General features: G+C 36.5%; 1 protein-coding gene across 3 annotated transcripts in view; it reads left to right on the top strand.

Annotated features, from left to right (window-relative positions):
* Positions 1 to 24,698, top strand: part of ITCH (itchy E3 ubiquitin protein ligase) — a 126,787-nt gene that overhangs the window by 58,648 nt on the left and 43,441 nt on the right. For all 3 annotated transcript variants that reach the window (XM_034641270.1, XM_019796585.2, XM_034641271.1), the window contains 4 exons: positions 8,346 to 8,391; positions 20,468 to 20,625; positions 22,072 to 22,261; positions 23,494 to 23,589. In XM_034641270.1, the coding sequence (XP_034497161.1) occupies positions 8,346 to 8,391; positions 20,468 to 20,625; positions 22,072 to 22,261; positions 23,494 to 23,589 (490 nt within the window). The remainder of the gene's footprint in view (positions 1 to 8,345; positions 8,392 to 20,467; positions 20,626 to 22,071; positions 22,262 to 23,493; positions 23,590 to 24,698) is intronic.

Below are 24,698 nucleotides of genomic sequence, written 5' to 3'. Positions count from 1 at the left end.
TAAACTTGGTGTTTATATCTTCCTAAGTTTTTTACCCCGTACAAGTTGAAACGATTACTAATGCAGAATATTTAATAATTAACAAAGTATATTAGTCTTCATATTTCAGAGTAGAATCTAAACTGCATATTTATACTACGACTTTACTGTTTATTGCCCACAGAAGTGAACATTTCTTTGTCACCAGTTTTCCACTCAGGTAGGAAAATAATTGGTAGAATTTAACCTGGTACTTTGAAGTAGAGAGAGGTTTTTAACTGGAAATTCACAGGGGTTGCCAGATAAAATAACTGCCATTTTTTGAATGCTTGCCATGTGCCAACCGCTATGTTTGTGTGTTTACATATATACTCATGTAACGATCATAGCTTTGTAAGGCATAACCTGTATTTTGCATATAAGGAGAGTGAGGTTCTGATAATTTAAATAGTAAGTCCAATACCATACCAACTAGTATGATGCAGAGTTAAGACACACACAAATATTTATTGATGTTTCCTCTTCTTCCTATATATTATTGGTTTCACACTTAAAAACCTGGAAACTTTGAATCAAGTCATGAGTTGTAAGCAAACAAAATGTAGTTCAGTTCACAAGCATGTGTGGTGGGAACTACACTTGTATTGTTCTTTGGTTCCATTTCTGTAACTTTAACTACAAGCTAGAAATGGAAATTAGAGTTTAGTACTAAAATTGAATTTCTAGCAGCTGCAATTGTTTGGTTGGATAAGAACTGGGGGGATGAGGGAGATTGCTTTTGTATTCTAATAATTTTCTACTGTTAAAAGATTTTTAGATTTTTTTTCCCTGAGATTAGTCAGAGTTTTTTCGTTTGTTTGTTTTTTTAGAAAGATTTTATTTTTAAGTAAAGTCTACACCCAGCATGGGGCTTGAACTTAAAACCCTGAGTTACATGCCCTACTGCCTGAGCCATGAGCCTCAGTTAGAAGTTTTATTGTGGAAGAACACAGAATGGTTCCTAGAGGAAACTTGTTCTTGTAGATATAAATATTTTTGGTTAAGTTTTAAATGATATTTATGAAAGGAAATCACTGTCTGAATTTTAGTATTAAAAGTCACCAGATACTAGCTTGCTGTATATTTAAATATACTGTGAAGGCTGATTTTCCTGATGGGACAGTATTATCTTTTTGGGTACTTAGAAATTTTTGGTTCATTCTCTTTGGTGGATAAATTTTCTTTTTTTTTTTTTTTTAGTTTTTAAGATCTTTTTAAAAATTTACTTTTTATTTGGCAGAGGGAGAGAGAATCTCAAGCAGCCGCTGCACTGACCCTAGATCTAGCCCCGTCTCTTGACGCTGAGATCACAACCTAAGCAAAACCAAGTCAGATGCTTAACCACCTATGCCACCCAGGCACCCCTGGTGGATAAATTTTCTAAAGATGGCAGTTACATAAGTAAACCTTTTTCAAGCGAAACAAAATTTACTCAGCATGTTTGTTTTTTCTTCCCGCTTATCTTCAAGCTGTATTTGAAAACTAGAGAGCTTTCTATCCCCACTCCATTTTCCCACCCCCTGCCCTGGCTCAGAGAACAAGTTTAATATGCAAATGACTGTTGTAGTTATCACATTTTCTTTGATATTCTTTCTTATTTCTCTGATTTAGAAAATAACTTCATGGGGTGCCTGGGTGGCACAGCAGTTAAGCGTCTGCCTTCGGCTCAGGGCGTGATCCCGGCGTTATGGGACCGAGCCCCACATCAGGCTCTTCTGCTATGAGCCTGCTTCTTCCTCTCCCACTCCCCCTGCTTGTGTTCCCTCTCTCGCTGGCTGTCTCTATCTCTATCAAATAAATAAAATCTTAAAAAAAAAAGAAAAAGAAAATAACTTCATAATTTGCTCTGGTGTTTTCCTCTACTTAAGTACAGAGTTAATAAGCTTTTATGAATCTCTGGGAAGAATCCTTTATTTAGTTAGATAGACTTACTGTTTTAGCACTCAGATCTAAATTAACTCAACAAATTGAGTGTGGGTGGTTGTTCATATCTGCAAGTACTTCCCATTCATCTGTTTTTACTTCTTGGGCTACTGGTAGTGGTAGATTATTAATTTAACACTTGTCTTCCCAAATATATCACTGAAAAGTATTACTGTCAAAAACATTTTTCCTAAAGACAAAAATCTCATGATTATAAAATAGGAGCGTACTTTGTGAAGATCTTTATTTACTATGTATACTCTTGATGTATTTAAAATTATTTTAGGGATAGGTTTTTCAGCACATGTGACCTTTGGTTCTTACTGTGTGTATTCCATTCCATTTTGACTTTATCTTACTTTCTTGCGTTAGACTCTAGTTTTTGTGGTTCCTTTAAATTTTAATGTAAAGAGCCATTTTTATATGAATATATCTATAATGGTTTTTTTGGTTTTTTTTTTTTTTTAAGATTTTATTTATTTATTTGACAGAGATAGAGACAGTCTAGCAAGAGAGGGAACACAAGCAGGGGGAGTGGGAGAGGAAGAAGCAGGCTCATAAGAGGAGCCTGATGTGGGGCTCGATCCCATAACGCCGGGATCACGCCCTGAGCCGAAGGCAGACGCTTAACCGCTGTGCCACCCAGGCGCCCCTATAATGTTTTCTTATCAGTATAATAAATTCTAAGAAACTGGCTTAAATTTTTTGCTTGACCAAATATTATTTGAAATTACTAGATCTCAGTTGGGGTCTGGGCACCAACTAATTATTTTATGGAGGGAAACTTATTTGACTTACCTTTGACTGTTTATCTATGTTTGCTAAGAATATTAATGAGTTTGGCCTCCTCAAGAAGCCAAGAAAACTTTCCACTTTAAAATCCAAGTATTGAAACAGCAGAAGAGGGTAATAAAGAGATAAGTCTTAGTCTCTTCCCAATCTCCCCTGTGTCTCATAGTTGAACCCAATGCAAGCCAGAGCCAAAGAAGCCAGTAATGGTTAATATATGTCCTACAGGTTACCCCTGTGGGGCACAGAGCAGGAAAAGAAGGCTGGAGAGTGATGACCACCCCATTCTCCCTTGCTCTTTTTTTTTTTTTTTTAAGTGTACAGCCAGAGTAGTTTTGTGAAAACAAGACAGACCTTGTCAGATGCCTGCCCCAAGCTCCCAGTGATTTTCTGTAGCACCTTAAAAGTCTGTAAGGCCCCTGTGGCCCCACATCCAAAGCTCTTCTACTTTGATGGCTTCATCTCTTATTCTTTTATGCAATTTTCTTGAGTGACACCACTCTCCTTGTGTTTTCTTGAACACTCCTGCTTTAGGGCCACTACAGTTTCCTTCTGTTGGCTTGAGCTCTCTTCCTTCAGATTCCATGTGATTCACTTCAGGATTTTCTTGGACGTCACCCTCTCTGCAAGGTCTTTCCCGGCCATCTGTCTAATGTTTCGACAGCCCTTTCATCAAGTCCTGACTCACTTTTCTCCATAGAAAAATTCTATTTTTGGGGCGCCTGGGTGGCACAGCGGTTAAGCGTCTGCCTTCGGCTCAGGGCGTGATCCCAGCGTTATGGGATCGAGCCCCACGTCAGGCTCCTCCGCTATGAGCCTGCTTCTTCCTCTCCCACTCCCCCTGCTTGTGTTCCCTCTCTCGCTGGCTGTCTCTATCNCTGTCAAATAAATAAATAAAATCTTAAAAAAAAAAAAAAAGAAAAAGAAAAATTCTATTTTCTATCCTATTTCTGCTTTCTGTTATGTTTTGCATTATGTATAACTTTAATGTATTTAGTTTAATGTGAGCTCCATGAGGATAGGGTTTGTTTTTCTCTCTTCCCCTGATGTTTTCCCAGTGTCCAGATTAGGGCTGACACAAGTAGATGCTTAGTAAATACTTGTTTATCAAATGAATAAAACCAACTAAGTTTTTTCCTATAATAGAATATTTGAAATCCTGAAAAACAGAACAAACAAAAAAATCCAAGTTTTTTTTTTTTTTTAAGATTTTATTTATTTGACAGAGCTCAGAGAGCACAAGCAGGGGGAGCAGCAGTAGAAGGAGAGGGAGACGCAGGCTCCCCACTGAGCAGGGAGCCCTATGCGAGGCTTGATCCCAGGACCCTGGGATCATGACCTGAGCCAAAGGCAGATGCTTAACCATCTGCTCCACCCACGCGCCCCCCAAAAACCCAAGTATTAAGGCTATAATATGATCATTGTTGGTTTAGAGTAATATTTTGCTGTATCTTTCACCCATTTTTATAATTTACAAAGCACTTTGACTTATATTCTCATATATAGCATATATATAAAATATATATCTCATATATAACATATTCTTATATTTATTATTGTAATATATAAACCAGCATAATAGAATTGGCACACATGAACTACCCTACCACCCAGCTTAGAAATTAGAACATTAACAACATTGTATCCACCTGTATTTTCCTCCCTGTAGCATTCCTTACCTTTCCCCTACAGATAATCACTACTCTGAATTTTGAATTTATCACTTCCTTACTTAAAAATTTTTTAAAGATTTTTTTATTATTTTTAAGTAATCCGAGTAAGCCAGCCAGGTGTCCCTGAAAAAATTTTTTTAATACATACGCATGTCCCTAAACAGTACATTACTTGCCCATTTTCTTAAGCTCTATGAAAATACATTTTGCCTTTTAAGATTTATTACTTATTACTATTAAGATTTATTACTTACCATATTACTGTATCTGTAACTTATTTTCATTGCTGTATGATAATCTGTTAGGTGAATATACCACAATTTATCCATTTTTTTTGTCAGAAGACATTTGGTTTCTTTACAGTTTTTTATCATTATGGACAGTCATAAATTGAATGTCTGCATTTATAGATTTATGTCTCCTGGTACACAGGATGAAGAGTCTATGTAGGATATATACTTGGGAATGGAATTGTTGGTACATATTGATATGTGCATTTTCAGCTTTACAGCATTTATTTTCTCAAATATGACACTTTTTTGTTGTGATTCTTTTAATTGAGGTGAAATTTACACAACATGCAATTAACCTTATAAAGTATACAATTTAGTATATTCATAATGATAGTGTTTACCACCTCTAATTTCAAAACTTTTTCATCACCCCAGGAAAAAAAAAAAAAANAATCAATCAGTTAAGCAGAGCAAGGGCACAGTTTGATATACTTGATACTTATATACTTAAAATACTTAATATACCAGAATTCAGAAGCCAGCTCCTGGTAAACACTAGTCTGCTTTCTGTCTCTGGGTTTGCCTATCCTGGGTATATTATAAAGAAGGAACCATATAGTACGTGACCTTTTGTGCCTGGATTGTTTTCAAGGTTTATCCAAGTTGAAGCATATATCAGTACTTCCTTTTTTTGCGGCTGAATAATACTCCATTGTATGTATATGCCACAGTTTGTTTATCCTTTCTTCTACTGGTGTACACGCGACTTATTTTTCCACCTTTTGCCTATTAATGAGTCATAAATAATGATGCTGTAAACATTTGTGTGCAAGTTTCTTTGTGCACATGTTTTCATTTCTCTTGGGTATATTCCTAGGAATGGAATTGCTGGTGCTTGTCTTGTTTTTTGCTTGTTAATTTTCTTTTGATACAGGTTTTTTTTGGGTTTTTTTTTTATATTCTCCATTTGAAACTTCCAGTATATATATAAAAAAAGAAAATTCCAATATCAGAAGTCTTTGGGGATATGTTTTTATGTCTCTCCTTCATTGATCCTTGTTTTCTTACGTGTTTGCTACTCTTTGATTGCCAGTTTGTTTTTTTTTATTGTAGTCTTTGGGAATCTTAGGGACCTAAATTGGGGATTAATTACCCCAGAGAAAGTTTCTTTTGCTTCTGCTAGTGACGGTGTGCTGTGTACCTGGGTACACCTCAGCTCCTTTACAGTATCCCAAGCCTTTGTTTCTGATCTGTCTCAGAGCTGGTGATAGCCATCAGGATGACCCTTTAAAAAAATTTTTTTTTCATATCTGCTTACTGAATCCTGTTCCTGCTCTGGTATCAGTTCACCTGTTTATTTTGCTTTAAAGATTGCTAGGCACCCAGGAAATGGAACAGTGTGTTAAATTGCTTCATCTACCAGCTAGTTATTTTGTGGCATGAAAGCCCTTTAGAGTAGCTCACTGAATAGAAGAGATCTTTGTAGATCTTCTTCCAAAGTGTCCTGGGGGTAAAATGTGTGCATTTAGAAATATCATTTTTGAGGAAATTTGAAGTAGGAGTACTTTAAAAGAACAATACATTTGTAAAATGCAAACTTTAAGTATGGTCATTGTTTCCTTCTTGGACATTCATTGTATAAGTGTCAGATATTTTGTGTCTTTTAAAAAAAACTATTCTCTGGAAATACAGGATTAGGTCTATTTAATTTATACCATACATTTTCATAGTTACGGCTTCACTTCTGTATTGAGGTGAAATAAAAGCTTGAACAAAAATGGCCCTTGTCTGTACTTACTGATGAAATGTAAATTTTGAGAAATAGTAATAGCTGATATTTATGGAGTGCTTATTGCTGGGCACTGTTCTAAATATTTATGCTTAATCCTTAAAACTGTTCTATGAAGTAGATGTCCTTATTGTCCCCATTTTATATGTGAGGTAAAAGGCACAGGAAAATCAAGTGTACTTTTCGAAGGTCATGAAGTCAGTACATGATGAAGCTATGATACACACCAGGCAGTCTGGCCTCAGAGTCCATGTGATTAAATACTATGCTTCTGTATAATAAATGAAGAAGTTTAGAAGTGGCACTTATTGGTAGATTCGAATATTCCAAATGATTTTCTTAATTTTTGAGACAAGTGCGATACTAATTGACTGATTTTAGTAACTAATGCTGTATATTTTTATTTCCTTTTCTGATTTCATTTGTCTCATCAGCTGTTTTAGGTGGATAATATTCCGTATAAAAATAATTCTTGTGAAACTTGTAAAATTCTTATTTAAAAAAAAAAAGTGCCCTTTTCAGCCTGAAGTGCATTTCATTGTACCATGTTTTCAAAACCATTTTTAATAGCTTTATTGAGGAGTATTTTATATTTCATAAGATGCACTCATTGCAAGTCTACAATTTAATGATTTTTAGTAATTTGAGTGATCCAGCCGTTACTGTAAATCAGGATTAGAACATTTTCATTCCCCTAGTAAGATCCCTCTTAACTTATTTACACAAAATTCTGTTCTCAACTCTAACGCCAGGCAACCACTTATCTATTTTGTTTCCAAAAATTGGTCTTTTCTGGATATTTCATTACCATACAACACTAATAAAGTACTGTTAACTGTATTTCCTTATGCTGTACCTTTTATGCCCCCGCTTTTTTAAATGTAATATTTCTAGGCAAGCTGATATACCTGCCAGCCTTGCTGAGGTGATATAGTATAGTAGTGATTCAGCATTTCTTAAATGAATTAATCCATTAATTATGCTTTGGAGCAATAATAGTGATGATTTTACTGTTTAAAACTATGACTGTATTTAGGGACTATTGTTCTTTAACTACATTGATTGATGTAGACTGTTAAACTTGAATTCTTGTTTCTGCATTTTATAGTTTTTCCTTCTCTGCCTACTATTTTTGCTGCAATCACTGTGCCTAGTCTTTAATACTTTCATAGTGCACAGGCCCTTACCAAATCCTCAGAATATTTCCCATGAATAAAATTTGAAGAAAGTGTGAAAGTTGTGGCATTAATTGGCCACTGAGATTATTTGGTGCCTTTCCTATTCTTTTTTTTTTTTTTTAAGATTTTATTTATTTGACAGAGATAGACAGCAAGAGAGGGAACACAAGCAAGGGGAATGTGAGAGGGAGAAGCAGGCTTCCTGCTGAGCAGGGAGCCGATGCCAGGCTGGATCCCAGAACCCTGGGATCATGACCTGAGCCGAAGGCAGACGCTTAACAGCTGAGCCACCCAGGCGCCCCTCCCTTTCCTATTCTTGAAGTTGTTTGCCAGGCCCTTGCATAAGAGAGATGTTACTAGTTTTTTTATTTTTAGAATCTGTTTTATCCATCATCCTGATGGTGATCAGAATTTTTTGTGAGGTATTTTTAGTATAAAAGATGTCTGAAGTATTAGATTTGAATTAGAATCAAGCAAACATATATTTCAAAAGGCAGAAGTAGGACATGAGTAATAATACCTTGACTAATATCTCTTACACATAATAAGCATTGGCACAGCATTTTGGTAAAGCTTTTCTAATTTCAATAATGTGAACATTTATCACATTTTCCTTCTAAATATGTTGACATAAGTTATAGTATGTTCTACAAGATTTAATAAAAGGCTTTGCATGTTTAGGAAGAAGGTGAAAATCACTTTTTGAATCTCATTTTCTGTGTAAATTTTATTGATGTTAAAGGTGCTTCACAGAATGACGATGACTCCAGACCCAAGGATGAAACAAGGTAAGAGTTCACTTGTTGCTTTACCACAGAATATAAGAAGAGACAAGGAAGAATGAATATTAATTGTAGTCAAAATTTTAGTTTGACTAAAACAAAAGTTCAGACTGCTGTAAGAATAAATGAGGATCAGAAAACTCAGGGCTCAGGGGCGCCTGGCTGGCTCAGTGGCTGGAGCATGCAGCTCTTGATCTCAGGGTTGTGAGTTTGAGCCCCATGCTGGGTGTAGAGGTTAGTTTAAAAAATAATAATAATAATAAAATCTTTTTTAAAAAATTCAGTACTCAGGGTAAGAAAGGAAATACTTATGAATGTTTCAGGATTCTTCGCTCATCCGACTGCAGTTTTCCAGAGTAGGCCAAGGATACCTGAATTGCTAGTTACTTCCTTCAGCTTGTAGAAAGTGAATATATTGGTACTTTTAACAATAGCAGGGAGTTCAGAATCCTAGGGCCATCACTGGACTGTTACTTTTTTTTTCTAGGAAAGCTGGGATATAAGCTTCGAGTATATGAGAAGGTCATCATGATCTATGATATCTTTTGGGCCTTTGATAGAGGGAGCAGAGATTTGTACCAGCTGTTCACTATTACCCTAGATTCAGGATTTTTTTTTTTTTAATGATTTTATTTATTTGAGAGAGAGGGCTAGCATGAGCCAACGGGGGGGGGGCAGTCAGGACGAGGGGCACAGGAATAGGGACAAGCAGATGCCCTGCTGAGTATGGAGCCTGATGATATGGGGCTTGATCCCAGAACCACAAGATCATGACGTGAGCCCAGGGCAGACACTTAACCGACTGAGCCACCCAGGTGCCCCAGCCCTTTTTTTTTTTTTAAGTTTATTATTTATTTTTTTAGTAATCTTATACCCAACATGGGGCTCAAACTCATGATCAAGAGTCAAATGCTTTTCTGACTGAGCCAGCTAGGTGCCAATAGATTCAGCACTTTCATGTGCCTTTCTGCCTTGAGGTCTACGGTCTGAAAAATGTTGAATGTCTTGGGTTGTGTTAACTGATTTAAACTTTCATTTTAAAATATTTTTCAAAGACTTTTTTTATTTGAGAGAGAGAGAAAATCTTAAGCAGACTCCTCGCTGAGCACAGAGCCTGATGGAGGGCTCCATCCTAGGACCCTGAGATTATGACTGAGCCAAAATTGAGTTGGCCTGGCCACTTAACAGACTGAGCCACCCAGGCGCCCCCTGACTTAAACTTTTAAGTGTTTGGTGATTATCCTAGAAGCTGATAATGGGAGATAGACTTAGAAAAGGAAATGCTCCTAGTCTTAAAGCAGTAAGTAATGTATCTTAAAGAGTTACAAAATCTCATTGGATTCTTTGTTTTTCCTGAACTGAGTAAGCAGTGGGTAGGAAGATGATGAACCACAGAAGTTGTGGTCAGAGGAGAATAGAAAAGCAGTATCACAGAACATAAGGGAAAATATCCTGAGAGATAGGGTATTACAGTACCAAGTGCTGCAGGAGAGGAGAGGTGGAGCAAGTAGAACAAAAATGTTGATGGTTGTTGAAGCTGAGTTGATAGGGAGTTTGCTATACTAGTCTGTCTACTTTTGTGATGTATGGAAAATTTCAAAACAAAAGTTAAAAAAGACAACTCAGTAAGATCTTTGGGGAAATTAAAGTATATGAAACTATTGTCTTTTATCTAATAGAGATCTATCTTCAGAGTCACTCCTGTGACAAAGACTCATCTCTTATACTAATCTCAAAAGAGGTGAAATATTAAGGACTAGTAACATCTAGTTCAGGGATTAATAACTGCTTTTTTTTTTTTTTTTAAGAGAAAAAGGGGGGAGGAGCTGAGGGAGAGAAAAAATTTTAAACAGGCACCATGCGTAGTGTGGAGCCCAACTATGCAGGGCTCGATCTCATAACCCTGAGATCATGACCTGAGCTGAAATCAAGAGTTGGACACTTAACCAACTCAGCCACCCAGGCACCCTGAATAATAACTACTTTTATTGCTCAGTGTGATTAAAAAGCAATAGAAAAGGTTTTAAAATTATGTGGAAAAATTATATGGAAGACAACGTAAGCCTTTTGTGTCCTTTTAGTTATATGTTTAATAGAAATGCGTTGAATTCCTGAAAATTTCTGCATAATAAATAATGTGTTAATATTTCAGTTTGCATTCATGAGTTGAGAACTCTCTTGCATAATAAATCCATATTTTTCCATTAGTGAGAATGTGATAGAATTTTGTATGCTCCTTGAAAGATTAAGTCATTTTGTTTATATTTTTGCAAATGTCATTTTTTTTCTTTAAATTTTTAAGTAATCTCTGCACCCGGTTTGGGGCTCAAATTTACAACCCTGAGGTCAAGTCGCGTGCTCTATTAACTGAGCCAGCCAGGCGCCCCTGCAAATCTCATTCTTAACATACTTTATGAAACTACTCTAGGCAACTATAAATTTCTTGCAAAGGCATTCCTAGAGTCCTAGCTTCATGCCATTTATTTAATCAACACTTTACATCTTCCCAAGTGAATCATTGTCATGAATAATCTGAGGAATAGTGTCTTCTAGGTTTCGGAGATTGCCAGACTAATCTTTGAGCCTATCATTTGTGTTAAGCATGAATTCTTTTGCATTAGCTTTTATTCCAGAGAGCATACTTCTGAGATCATGGGTTCGAAAAGCATTTTTTAAACTGTCAAATGTTTTTAAATGCTACTCCACAATAATGTCCATGACTCACTTTTCCCCTTTGCTTTTATTTAGGGACTTCCTAACTGTAAGACTAAAAAGCAGGGCAATATATATATCTAGTGGACAAGGGCTTTGTGCCCCTCCCCTCCAATCTGTTGCCTCAGTTATCATTTAGGAAAATGACTAAACAACTTGAGGTTATTTTACTTTTTTGTCCTAATTCAGGCACTGTGTATACTGTGAATATAGTCTTGTTAGTCTGCTTTTCTCTGTAACATGTCTGGATGTTTTATGTTTCTTACTGTTGTCTTCTGTCATTTTTATGAAGTTCAAGATGATTGGTGCCTAGTATTCAAGGTTTTGTTATTAGAAGTACCTTCCTGACTGTTACGACCTTATTGTATTAGCATCTTCTTTCTCCAGGGTTCTTTATCCTGTCCATAAACATCCCAGCTTATGTGTAAGTTAGATATATATGTATGATGAGATAAGGAGAGGTTTGTAAAATTGTGGAGCAGAGGAACAAAGGCATAGTAAAGCACATACTTTGTAGCTAATTCCTTTTAAAGGATAGGTGGTGACTGTAAGTTCACACTGACAATTCTGTATAGCGTATAGGTTTCCTTGTTGGTTTTCAAAATCCATTCCAGGTTTTAGTTCATATCCACTTATTAAACGAACTGAAATAAACCACCAGTGCTATTTTAGTGTGACCGTGTTTCTCAAACTTTAGAGTGCATCAGAATCACTTGGGAGACTTGTTCAACCAGATTGTGTCTTATCTCCAGTACCCAATTTGCTGTATCTAGGTTTGGGCTCAAGATTTATGCTTCTCACATTTCCAGGTGATGCTGATGTCAGACCAGGTCATATACTTTGAGAACTATTGTGGTTAGACATATAGCTATTTCTTAGATTACAACAAACTATTATGGGAAATTTTTTCAGTTATGTAATGAAGTCTATTTCTTAAAAATCCTGCCTTGTAGAACTGTCTCTCTACCTTAATCTCATACTCTTTTACTTCAGAACTAGTTTGAATCTTATTTCTTTTGTTGAACTTTAAAAATTTTTGTTTGAAAATAATGCATGATGGTCTAAAAAATGTTTATCAGTATATAAAATGTTTAAAACTTAATGGAAGAAATGGCATTTGGCCTAAGACAAAGCATAATTATAATTTGGCTTTGCATGCTTTGGGGAATTGGAGAGGGGAAGGAGTTCTAGGTGAAAGGAAGAAAAACAGTTATGGAGATGGGGAACAACACAGGGTGTTTTGTTGGAAATCTTCAGTCACAGCATAAATAGCTAAAAATAGAGTAATTGAAAGGGGAAAATGGCAGGTGGTGAATTTGAGGGTAGAATCAACCAGTTAATATTTATTGCCTCTTATATATCAGGCACTATGTTGAGCATGTTTCCTGTCATTTCAGTGAATCTTGAACATTTTTATGAAGTAGGTAGGTATGTATCATTTTTATGCGTGATGAGAAAACTGAGGCTCAGAAAGGGAAAGGAACTTGCCTGAGTTAATGTTGTGGTAGCACAGTTGAACCTGGGATTGCCTGACCTGCAGAGCCTGACTCATGATTGTCATGCTTTACTGCGACCACTTAGAGTGGGACTTTTTCTTTTTTTTAAATCACGTAAGTACTTAGCCATCAATAAATGTTAGTTATTTTTAATGTTACATAGGTTGGGGCCAGATGGAGATTTTGGTTTGTAAATACAGACATACTTCGTTTTATTGTGCTTTCCAAATATTTTGTTTTTCACAAATTGAAGGTTTGTGGCAACCCTGCATCAAGCAAATCTGTCAGCACCATTATTTTTAACAGCATTCACTCACTTGTGTCTGTGTCACATTTTGGTAATTCTTGCATTATTTCATACTTTTTCATTATTTGTAGTGGTGATATGTGATCAGTGATTTTTGATCTTACTATTGTAATTGTTTTGGGGTACGACAAACTGTGCCCATATAAGATGGTGAACTTAACTGAAAAATGTTGTGTGTGTTTTGACTGCTCAACCGATAGGCTCTTCCCTGTCTCTCTCCCTCTCCTTGGGCCTCCTTATTCCCTGAGTTATGACAATTAGGCCAATTAATAACCCTACAGTGGCTTCTAAGTACTCAGGTGAAAGGAAGAATTGCATGTCTCTCACTTTAAATCAAAAACTAGAAATGATTAAGCTTAGTGAGGAAGGCATTTTGAAAGCCAAGATAGGCCAAAAGCTAGGCCTCTTGTGCCAGATAGTTAGCCAAGTTGTGAGTGCAAAGGAAAAGTTCTTGAAGGAAATTAAAAGTGCTATTTCAGTGAACACACAAATGATAAGAAAGCAAAACGGGGGGCGCCTGGGTGGCACAGCGGTTAAGCGTCTGCCTTCGGCTCAGGGCGTGATCCCGGCGTTATGGGATCGAGCCCCACATCAGGCTCCTCTGCTATGAGCCTGCTTCTTCCTCTCCCACTCCCCCTGCTTGTGTTCCCTCTCTTGCTAGACTGTCTCTATCTCTGTCAAATAAATAAATAAAATCTTTAAAGAAAGAAAGAAAGAGAGAGAGGAAGGAAGGAAGGAAGGAAGGAAGGAAGAAAGACAGACGGCCTTTTTGTTGATATGCAGACCGTTTTAGTAGTCTGGATAGCAGATCACACCAGCTGTAACATTCCCTTAAGCCAAAGCTTAGTCCAGGTCAAGGCCCTAATTCTCTTCAATTTCTATGAAGGCTGAGAGAGTTGAGGAAGCTGCAGAAGAAAAGTTGGAAGTGAGTGGTGGTTGGTTCATGAGGTTTAAGGAAAGGAGCCATATCCATTATCATAAAAGTACAAGGTGAAACAGGAAGTTATCCAGAAAATCTGGCTAATTCATGAAGGTGGCTACACTAAACAACAGATTTTCAACATAGATGAAACAGCCTTGTATTGGAAGAAGATGCCATCTAAGGCTTTCATAGCTGGAGAGAAGTTAGGGCCTGGCTTCAGAGCTTCAAAGGGCAGGCTGACTCTCTTGCTAGGGGTTAATGTAGCTGGTGACTTTAAGTTGAAGCCAGTGCCCATTGGCCATTCCAAAAATCCTAGGGCCCTTAAGAATTATGCTCAATTTACTTTGCCTGTGCTCTATAAACAGAACAACAGAACCTGGATGATAGCACATCTGTTTACAAGGTTTATTGACTATTTAAAGCCCACTGTTGAGATCTGCTCAGAAAAAAGATTCCTTGCAAATGTTATTGCTCATTGGCAATGCACCTGGTCACCCAAGAGCTCTAATGGAGATATACAACAAGAGTAATGTTTTCATGCCTGTTAACACAGCATCCATTCTGCAGCCCATGGATCTAGGAGTAATTTTGACTTCTTAGGTTTTATTGTTTAGGAAATACCTTTCTTTCTTTCTTCTTTCTTTCTTTCTTTCTTTCTTTCTTTCTTTCTTTCTTTCTTTTTCTTTCATTCTTTCTCTCTTTCTTTTTTAAAGATTGGTTTATTTCAGAGGGAGAGAGAGTTGCATGCGCGCGAGCGGGAGGGGCAAAGAGAGGGGGAGAGAATTTCTAGCATGGAGCCCAGTGGGGGCACTATCCCATAAACATGAGATCACAACCTGAGCCAAAACCAGGAGTCAGGTGCTTAACCTACTGTGCAACCCAGGCACCCCAAGAAATATATTTCTTCATATATTTCTTAATGACTGCTATAGATAGTGATTTCTCTGATGGATCTAGGCAACATAAATTGATAATCTTCTGGAAAGGATTAAACATGCAAATGCCATTAAGAACATCTGACAAGATTAATGGGAGGTCACAATATCAACATTAACAGGAGTTTGAAAAAAAATTGATTCCAGTCTTCATGGATGCTTTGAGGGGTTTGAGACTTCAGTGGAGGAAGTAATTGCAAATGTGGTACAAATAGCAAGAGAGCTAGAATTAGAATGGGAGCCTGAAGATGTGACTGAATTGCTGCAATCTCATGATGAAACTTAAATGGACAAGGAGTTTTTCGTATGGATGAGTAAAGAAAGGGGGTTTTTTGAGATCAAATCTACTCCTGGTAAAGATTTACTCCTGCACTCCTGTGCAGGTTGTTGAAATGACAACAAAGGATGTAGAGTATTACACAAATTTAGTTGATAAAACAGCGGCATAGTTTTAGAGGACTGATTCCAATTTTGAAAGAAGTTCTACTTTGGTAAAATGGTATCAAACAGCCTTGGTCCAGAGAAATCTTTTGTGAAAGGAAGAATCAGTTGTTTTAGCAAACTTAATTGTTGTCTTAAGAAATTGCCACAGCCACCCCAACCTTCAGCAACCACTACCCTGTTCTGTAAGCAGCTATCAGCATCAAGTCAAGACCCTCCCCCGGCAAAAAGATTAAGACTTGAATCATTTTCAGGGTGGATGATGGTTAGCATTTTTTAGCAACAAAGTATTTTTATATTTAAGGTAAGTACATTGTTTTTTTGGATAGAATACTATTGCGCACCTAATAGACTGTAGCATAGTGTAAGTATATATGCACTGAGAAACAAAAAAATTTGACTTTAATGCTTGCTTTATTGTAGTGGTCTGGAACCAGTATGTTGAGGTATGCCTGTATAGGCTCATGGAATCTTTCTGTGGAGAGGAAAGTCTCTAAAAATCTTTAAATGGGGCATTGGTGTGATCAGAACTCCATTGGAAAAATTATTTTATTTGGTAATCATATATAGTTTGGATTACATGGTGGTGAGTGAGGGTGGGAAGACCTAAACAGGAAGTTGTTATAGTAATCCAGTAAGAGAAAAGGAGGGTTAGAACTGGGAGCACTGGTGGTGGAAGAGTAGAGAGAGAATGTGGAAGTGAGACTTTACTGAGTGTCAAGAGGCACAGGAGAGAGGAAAAGTTGTTTCCCAGGAAGATAGCAGTACCCCCTCGTAGAACCAGAACATGGGAGGAATAGTAGCCTTAGAATTGGAGAGTTATTCTGGATCTCCTGCATTCAGTTGATAATTTGGTACAAGAGGATGAGAATGAGACAAAGATGAGCGATTCTGATTTGGGAATCATTTCAGAGATGATCTTTGAAATCATGGAATTTGAGACTTTAGGGGAAAATTAATGGAAAAGGAAAGGAAGACAAGAACAGAACCGTAGGAACTTATATTTAGTGAATGGGAGGAAGAAGACAAACTGAAGAAGAGATGGTTAGAAGTGAGAGTAAAAGATTAGAAAAGCACTGTCACAGAAGTTAAGAGAAATGTTCTTATTTTTATTTTCTTTTAAAAATTTTATTTGAGAAACAGAACACAAGAGAGCATAAGCAGGGGAAGTGGCAGGCAGAGGGAGAAGCAGACTCCTCACTGAGGCCTGACCCGGGGCTCAATCCCAGGATTATGACCCGAGCTGAAGGCAGACACTTAACTGAGTGAGCCACCCAGGCACCCCAAGAGAAACGTTTTTAAAAGATGGGGTATTTAATGCTGTCAGATACTGTAGAAGAGAATGAGGTTCTAGACTAATTAAGCCAAGGAAGACTGGCTGTGTGGAAAAAGAAAAGTCAGGTTAGAGCTTCAGCTTGTTCCAAAAGCAGAGTAGATTCCAGGTTGACTTATTTAAAATTGATTTCAAAAAAAGGAATCTATGAAACCTTTAGAAGAAAATGTGAATAGTGAACTTATTTCTGAATAAATTTAATTATATAGAAATCTAAAACTTTTCTGTATATTTTGAAATACAGAATTAAAGGCAAATGACAGATATTTAACAGTATGAAAAGTGATAAATTAGGGGTGCCTGAGTGGCTCAGTTGGTTAAGTGTCTGCCTTTGGCTCAGGTCATGATCTCAGGGTCCTGGGGTCGAGCCCCGCATCAGGCTTCCTGCTCAGTGGAGAGTCTGCTTCTCCCTCTCCCTCTGTCCCTCACCCCTGCTTGTGCTCTCTCCCTCGCTCTTCTCTCTCAAATAAATAAATAAAATCTTAAAAAAAAAAAAAGATAAATTGGTATCCTCAGATTGTAAAAAGATCTTACAAATAATAAGGAAAGTTATTCTCTTATAACAGAAAAATTTACAGAAGATGTATACAGTTCATGGAAGAAGAAACTCAAATGGCTTATTAATGAAATATTGCTGAACATTAACATTTTTATTTACCAATTAGCAAAGACTTAAAAATATTTATATACTTGATGGTGAAATGGGCATTTTTATAACTGACTGATAGGAAAATTACCTTTGAAAATATTTTTAAAAAAATTTAGCAGTCAGTATTTCAGTCTTCAAAATACTTGAATACGTTAACCCAGGTATTCTATTCTGGCAGTCTATCTGTAGGAAATAGAACCCGCTCCCTCCACTGCCACCACTAAAAGAAAAGAAAAAATGTTTAAATGATGACATGTCTATACATTAGAGCATTCTGTTGTCATTAGATACTATAAATGTTTCTGAATAATTTGGGGGAAGTGCTCAGTATATAATGAATAACAAAACAAAAGTTTGCTCAAGATATGAAACATTTAATGATCACATACACAGCCAATGAAATAGGACTGGCAAGAAATGGGAGTCCATGTCTTAGTGGTAGTAATGATCTCCAGAATGTAGGATGGAAGGTGATTTTTATGATTAGAAGTTATTTTTTACTTTGAAAGAGTGAAAGCCTTTGGAAAATTAAAATTACTAAATACATTAATTACATAAATACAAAAAATTGTAATGAAGGAAAAGAGAATGAAAGAACAAAAAGCTTTGGGGTGGCATCTGGTTGGTAGAGCATGTGACTCTTGATCTCAAGGTCATGAGTTCTGAGCCCACATTGGGTGTAGAGATTAAATAAAATTTTTTTAAAATCTTAAAACCAGCTCTGAAGAGCAGTTAGGATTGAGGAAGTGTTTTAGGTTGAGGAGCTTGATTTTATTTGTGAAGTGAGAGGAAGGATCTGGAAGAAGGAAGATATAAGAAGGGTATTAAATGATAGTGGAAAGTCCTAGAGGATATAGGCGGAAATCAAGGACACACAGACAAATTAACTTTGAAGAAGTGAAGAGATTTCTTTTCCCCCCAAAAAGGGAAACAAAGAAATGAAGATGATTAGTGGCACAGAGAATTTTTTTACTATTGATTTATTATTTTTTTTAACAAGTTTATTCTTAAATGTACAGCAGGATCTAAGACAACGCTTATTCTAGCTATAGTAGACAACAGATGCTACAACAGACAGGGAATCCAGATGTTTAAACAGAAATAGAATTAAGGAACACCATTGTCTCAGGCACAAGAAACAGCTTACTTCTTGCCAGATTTCTTAATTCCACCTGTGGCCAGGGGGCGCTTCCACGTAGCCTTTACCTTTAGCTCCTTGAGTTTTTTCTGCCCCTCATATGTTTCTGCTTGAGTGCCTTATCTTCCTTGTCCATCTCCTTGCCCTGCTTGTTGGGCTGCTTCAGGGGCTTCTGCCATCTTTGTTGCCGGACATGTCACCTGGTGCCCCTTCAGAATAGAGAAGTTTTAAGGTAGATGAGATAGTTGAAGGATAGTGGATGATCACCATGTTAGGGAAGGGGCAACATCAGGGTCATCTGCAGATTGGGAAAGTGGTCAAGAGTAGATTAGATATGAAGAAAATGATTGATTTCCAAGCAATATGGGTAGTCCACTTGAAGTCATATTTAAGTAAGGTCAGCTGTAGCTCTTGTTTCCTCAGTCTCTGAAATGAGCAAGCTTTAGGAAACTGATATCTGCCAGGATAAGAAGATGGAGACTCAAGAAACACAATTTTAATTTCTTTTTGTCTTTTGAGTAGGTCTGTTTAATTGTACAGCACCTAGTAAAAGTCCTTTCCCCTACCAGATTACTATTAATTTTTTATTACTGTTAATTTTAACATCAGTACACCAATCCCAATGAATCCGTGGTGTTACGTTGTCATAGTCCTCTGTTATTTCTAATTGATTAGCTCCCATGAGATTTGAGCTGTGATTTCTTCTTTTTAACAGGAAAAAAAAGTGCTCACTTTGGCAGCACGTACATTACCGGGGGAAGAAAAGGCTTTATCTTGTTAGACATTGGAAATGAAAACCTCTGGACTTTTCCTTACTGGGCACAGTGGAAAATTTATAAGGACCTTTTATAGAACAGACTGCCCCTTTAATTTGGTACTTTTTTTTTTTTACTAGTTTATTTTATTTACTCTGCTAAATAACACCTGATTTTGCCACTGGAACATTATCTATCATTACTTGTTGGCCCCAGAGAATAGTAGTAGAAGTAAATGAAGGATTAATTGTAGTGGAAAGATTGCTTGGGGCTGGGGAATGTAGGGCAATAGTAAAGGAATTAAAGTCACTAGAGGAAGTAGTAGCTTATGGGGGAGCCCAGGTGGGACTTGAAGGGAGCTGATGGACTATGAAGATAGAGGAGGTCGTGATGAGAGTGAATCAAAGGTAAAGTAGGAGGCAGGTAGGAGGGGTAGAAGGCTGTATGTAAGTAGAGAAATTTGAAAATTTAAAGACCTGGGAAGCAGGAGCAATTCTAAGCATCAAGGAAATTTAAGGAGTCATCATCATATTACCCAGGTTGTCAGATAACTATGTTGAGAAACAGGCCAAGTTGGGGGATTTTACTTTGTTCAGAACTATTCTGAAGGTCCGGTAGAGTGAATGAATACTATGTAGTGGTTTGCTGCTTACCAGGTAGTAGATAGCGGAGTGTTAGCTGAGGCATCTTCAGACTGGCTACACTCCCTCTTGGCTCTCTAATTCATGATAAGAATTCCCCCCTGGGAAAAGGAATCAACTATGTGTAGCTGACCATAGTAATGACTCTCAATCTGATGTTTCCTGTTATTGTTTTCCCCTTTTCTTTTCTTTCCCTCAATTAATATCATTGCTTTGAAGAAATGACACTTCCTTTTTAAGAAAAAGGTCTGTGGGCACCTCTGCTCTAGATCACTAATTTTCAGCATTTTGTATACCATTTGCTGGGATGGAGAGAAAGCATTTTGTCTCTGGGATAGTCTTTCTTCTGCCGTAGAACAGTCAGCCCTATCCCAAAATTGAATAATATTAAGAGCCAATGGAAACCAAGAAAATGATGGTGATGTTATCTGTGCTCATAATAAAATATGCCCTTTCTGAAGGTGTTGGGATTTTGAGAAATTGACTCTGTTCCTGCTTATACAGTGCTTCCAAAGACATACTTGAAATCTGAATCACCATACGTAATAACTTTGAAGGATAGAAAGTGTTTCTCTGCCCTTGGGTAACCCCTCACTCTATATTTGAGTGGGCTCAGAGGGTTGTATATAAGACTCTACCCAAGGGCTATTTATGTATTTGATAAGGCTGGCCAGAAATTTTAAGTTTTGGTCTTGTTTTTGTTAAATTCAAAGAGCATTCCTTTTCCCTTCCCTTTCGCCCTTTCTTACTCAGAACAAACACAAATGGATCAGATGAGCCTGAAGATGCAGGAGCTGGTGAAAATAGGAAGGTCAATGGGAATAATTCTCCATCACTCTCAAATGGTGGTTTTAAACCTTCTAGGCCTCCAAGACCTTCACGACCACCTCCACCTACACCACGTAGACCAGGTGTGTATTCCAGCCATACACTAGGGATATAGCTGTCAATACTGTGATTGTAAATAATGTTCCGTTTGGAAATTGATCCTCAGGTAACTGTCGAGAGACCTCTCTTTTTTAGGTCCATTTTCTAGCTGTATTTTTACATTTAAGTTTTGGCCAAGAATGCTCTTTCTGTAGGTAGACTAATGTGTGCCTTTTCCCTAAGTTTTTCCTCCAGGGTGAAGTTATTGAGGTAAGTGCTTTTTTGAGAATGAGGAAAAAAAATTGAGTACCATATGTGCATTATAAAAGTATAGGCAGTTTAGATAAGATTGCAACTTTTCGGCAGGGTTTGTAATAGTGTGGACATAAGCATGTCATATTGTCAAGGATCTGCTTGCTTATTCTCGTTAATATCCTTTAAAAGACAATTAAAAATGGCAAGTAACCCAACAATGCTAAATGATATTCACATTTTGAAGCAAAAATTATACAACAAATGAACATATTTCATGTAGTAAAAATGTAAACATCTGTAGATAGAATATCCATTTTTCCTGATTACCCAGAATAGAATCTTTAATCTTTTATTATTTCCCTCTGTATGTAGACAGGCAATATAAAATAATTAAACCAAATGTTATTGGAAAAGTAAATTAGTTGTCTACAAATCACTTTGGTAAATAACTTTGTTTTTAATTATACATCCTTCCCCTTTTTTGGTAGAAAATGTGTTAATAATATATTTCTAGCCTTTAAGATCATATACTACTTTGTCAAAATATTGGTGACTTCCCTGAGGAATTGTTTTGTCAAGTCTTTCTTGAAGATGTAATGTTCTTTATAACTATTTGTAAGAAGGCGATTGCTTAACAGTCAGATCTTCTGTGTTTTGACTAACATCAAAAATTGGTCTTTGATCTGCAGGGTTTCATAGAAAAGACAATTTTAAGGCTTTGGAAGATTATAAAATGAACTTATAATACCAAAGGATACCAGTGCTTTCCTTTTTATTTTTTAAATAGTTTTTATGGGGCGCCTGGGTGGCACAGTGGTTGGGAGTTTGCCTTCGGCTCAGGGCGTGACCCCGGTGTTATGGGATTGAGCCCCACATCAGGCTCCTCTGCTATGAGCCTGCTTCTTCCTCTCCCACTCCCCCCTGCTTGTGTTCCCTCTCTCGCTGGCTGTCTCTATCTCTGTCAAATAAATAAATAAAATCTTTAAAAAAATAAATAAATAGTTTTTATTTCTTGTGGTATCAGGAAATCAGAATTTGTATGTTCATAATTAATAAAGAGACATGGCGTAGATGGAACCTAAAAAGTTATTTTAAAAGTTTAAGTAATTTTCACCTGCATGTCCATATCTTAAATATTCTTTTTGTCACCTGCCTTTTTATATTTTAAAGTTTAAATTCTATCCTGAATTTAGATTTCTGAGAATAAAAGGTTGTTTTCCACAAATCTTTTACAGCATCTGTCAATGGTTCACCATCTGCCACTTCTGAAAGTGATGGATCCAGTACGGGCTCTCTGCCACCAACAAATATAAATTCAAATACATCTGAAGGAGCAACATCTGGATTAATAATTCCTCTGACTATATCTGGAGGCTCAGGCCCTAGGCCATTAAATCCTATACCTCAGGCTCCCCTACCACCTGGGTAACTATCTGTCTTTGGTTACTATTTGTTTGCTTTATAAAGACTTCTGCATATACTCACTAATAAGGAAAATAATACTGAACTCCATTCTTTAAAAAAAACATCTTCAAGCATGGTAACTGATTTTGGTGGTGCTGTGTCTAGTGTCAAACTGAACCAAAAAAAATCACCACATAAGAAATTCACCCCCTCCTCATTTCCAGGGCAAAGGTTTTTTGGTTTTTTGTGCGTTTTTTTTTTTTTTTAATTGAAGGACTGTGAACCATAGAAAGTTAACCAATGCCATGTAATAATATTGTCACCTAATTCAGATTGCTTTCTCTTTGAAGGGGGGAAAATACTTTTAAAATAAAAATTTTCCATCATAAAGTCATTATAGCAAAGTAGTAATAATTTAAGAAATTGAGGAAATTAGTACTCATAATCCCATTGTAATCTCTGCTGAATATTTTAAAAATTAATACTCTAATAGTTTACATACTTATATACATTGTGGCATTCAATTGATTCAGTGCTTGGAATCTAATTACAATTAATTGCTTGATAAATTAATAAACCCTCATGAGGAAAATTTTAATTGCTGAACAGATATTATTTGTGGGTAGTTGGGCCATTTTCCTTTTTTGAAACCTACATGGGAAGCCATATTGGAAAATTATTTGTGCAAGGTATTAACAAACAGAAACCTGTGCTCTCCAAAGTGATTGGTACTTCTAAGCTGTGATGGTTTATTCCTGTCTTCTTCTCTTTGGGGATTAACCTATCAAGGAGACTAGAATACCCACATTGATTTTGTTTGTTAGACTGTGCAGAGACATATCTGATAAAATCTTAGTCTTTGATTTCAGTTCTTCTAGAACACACATAGTGTTTTGCCTTTGAGTTAGCAGCTCAGTCTTTCTTCAGATTTGAAAACATTAATTACAGCACTTTTTTTTTTCACCAAGTCTTGCATATGCCACGATTAGATTGAGGTAGACTTTGTCTCCTGAGTGCATCTACCTCAAACCTCTTTAGAAATACAAGGCATCTCTTCAGCAGATACTGCTGCAGAAGAAGTCTTATCCACTCTGTCATCCTCAGGATAACACTTCTTGACTTTATTCCTAAATTCTTTTGGTATCTTCTTTATATATTGACATGTTTATTTGCCTCAATTCTGTAATATGGTCACGTAAGAGAAAATAGCAAAGATAAGTGCCATATCAGCCTTTTAAATTTTGTGTTTTAAGTTGGGAGCAGAGAGTGGACCAGCATGGACGAGTTTACTATGTAGATCATATTGAAAAAAGAACAACGTGGGATAGACCAGAACCTCTACCTCCTGGGTAAGTATCTGAATTAAACAAGAAGAAAGTATTTATTCAGAACTATAGATTATATCTGTACAAAATCTTCCATATATTCCTACTTTTCCTGTTCCTTTCAGTCTTTCCTGAAGTTTCCACAAAGTATCCACTTTGTGTTGTGGTAGGAGCAAACTAGAAAGGAGAGAAAAAATTGATTAAGCATGATGAATGATTTATTTTTATGCATTTATGACCTAAAGATTCCATGTTTTCCTTTCTGTATTTTCCTGTTTCCTGGCTCAAACCACAGGATTTTAAAATTAGTTTCTTCCAGAGTAATTATTTAACTGAATAAGAATTATTATAACCCCATCATATATATGAAGATAAAGTCCCTATTATATAAAAAAAAACTTTAAGTGAAATAATTATAGAATAGTTGGGGAATTAAAGGATATATTAATGCATGATGTTAAGCATTTAACATTTACATTATAGAAAATCAAAGAAAACATTTTTATTCAGGGGAAGTCAGTAGCAAACATGGGGAGATATTTAATCTTGCTATAATCTCAAATACACACCTAAAAGGTACTGTTTTACTTATTAAATTAGCAAGATAGTATCCAGTGTTGGTGAGATAATATTGCTAGTGGTAGTATAAATTAGTTGTAACTCTTACAGAAAGTATATATAAGTATAGTAATGCACATACCCTTAGTAATCCTCTCCAGGAAATTTATCCTAAAGAAGTAATGCAAAGGAAGAAAAAAATTGATGTATTAAAAATATTTATTATTTTACTATTTCTAATACAAGGGTATTGGAAATTACCGTAAACAACAAAGTAGAAATCAATAAGTTATTGTAATAATGTTTACTTAATATTATGCACCCATTTGAGGGGCGCCTGGGTGGTTCAGTTGGTTAAGCGGTCAACTCTTGATTTTGGCTCAGGTCATGATCTCAGGGTTGTGAGATCGAGCCCCATGTCGGGCTCCATGTTCAGTGGGGAATCTGCTTGAGATTCTCTCTCTCCCTCTCCCCCACCCTCTGCGTGGTTTCTCTCTCTAAAATAAATAATTTAAAAAAAATATATTATGCACCCATTGGAAATGATCAGTAGTTATTATTTTGTAGGAAAAGTG

The sequence above is a fragment of the Ailuropoda melanoleuca genome, chromosome 13 (genome assembly GCF_002007445.2).
Source record: "Ailuropoda melanoleuca isolate Jingjing chromosome 13, ASM200744v2, whole genome shotgun sequence".
Taxonomy (NCBI): domain Eukaryota; kingdom Metazoa; phylum Chordata; class Mammalia; order Carnivora; family Ursidae; genus Ailuropoda; species Ailuropoda melanoleuca.
The sequence above is the reverse complement of the archived record's forward strand: the minus strand, read 5'-3'. Positions and strand labels throughout refer to the sequence as shown.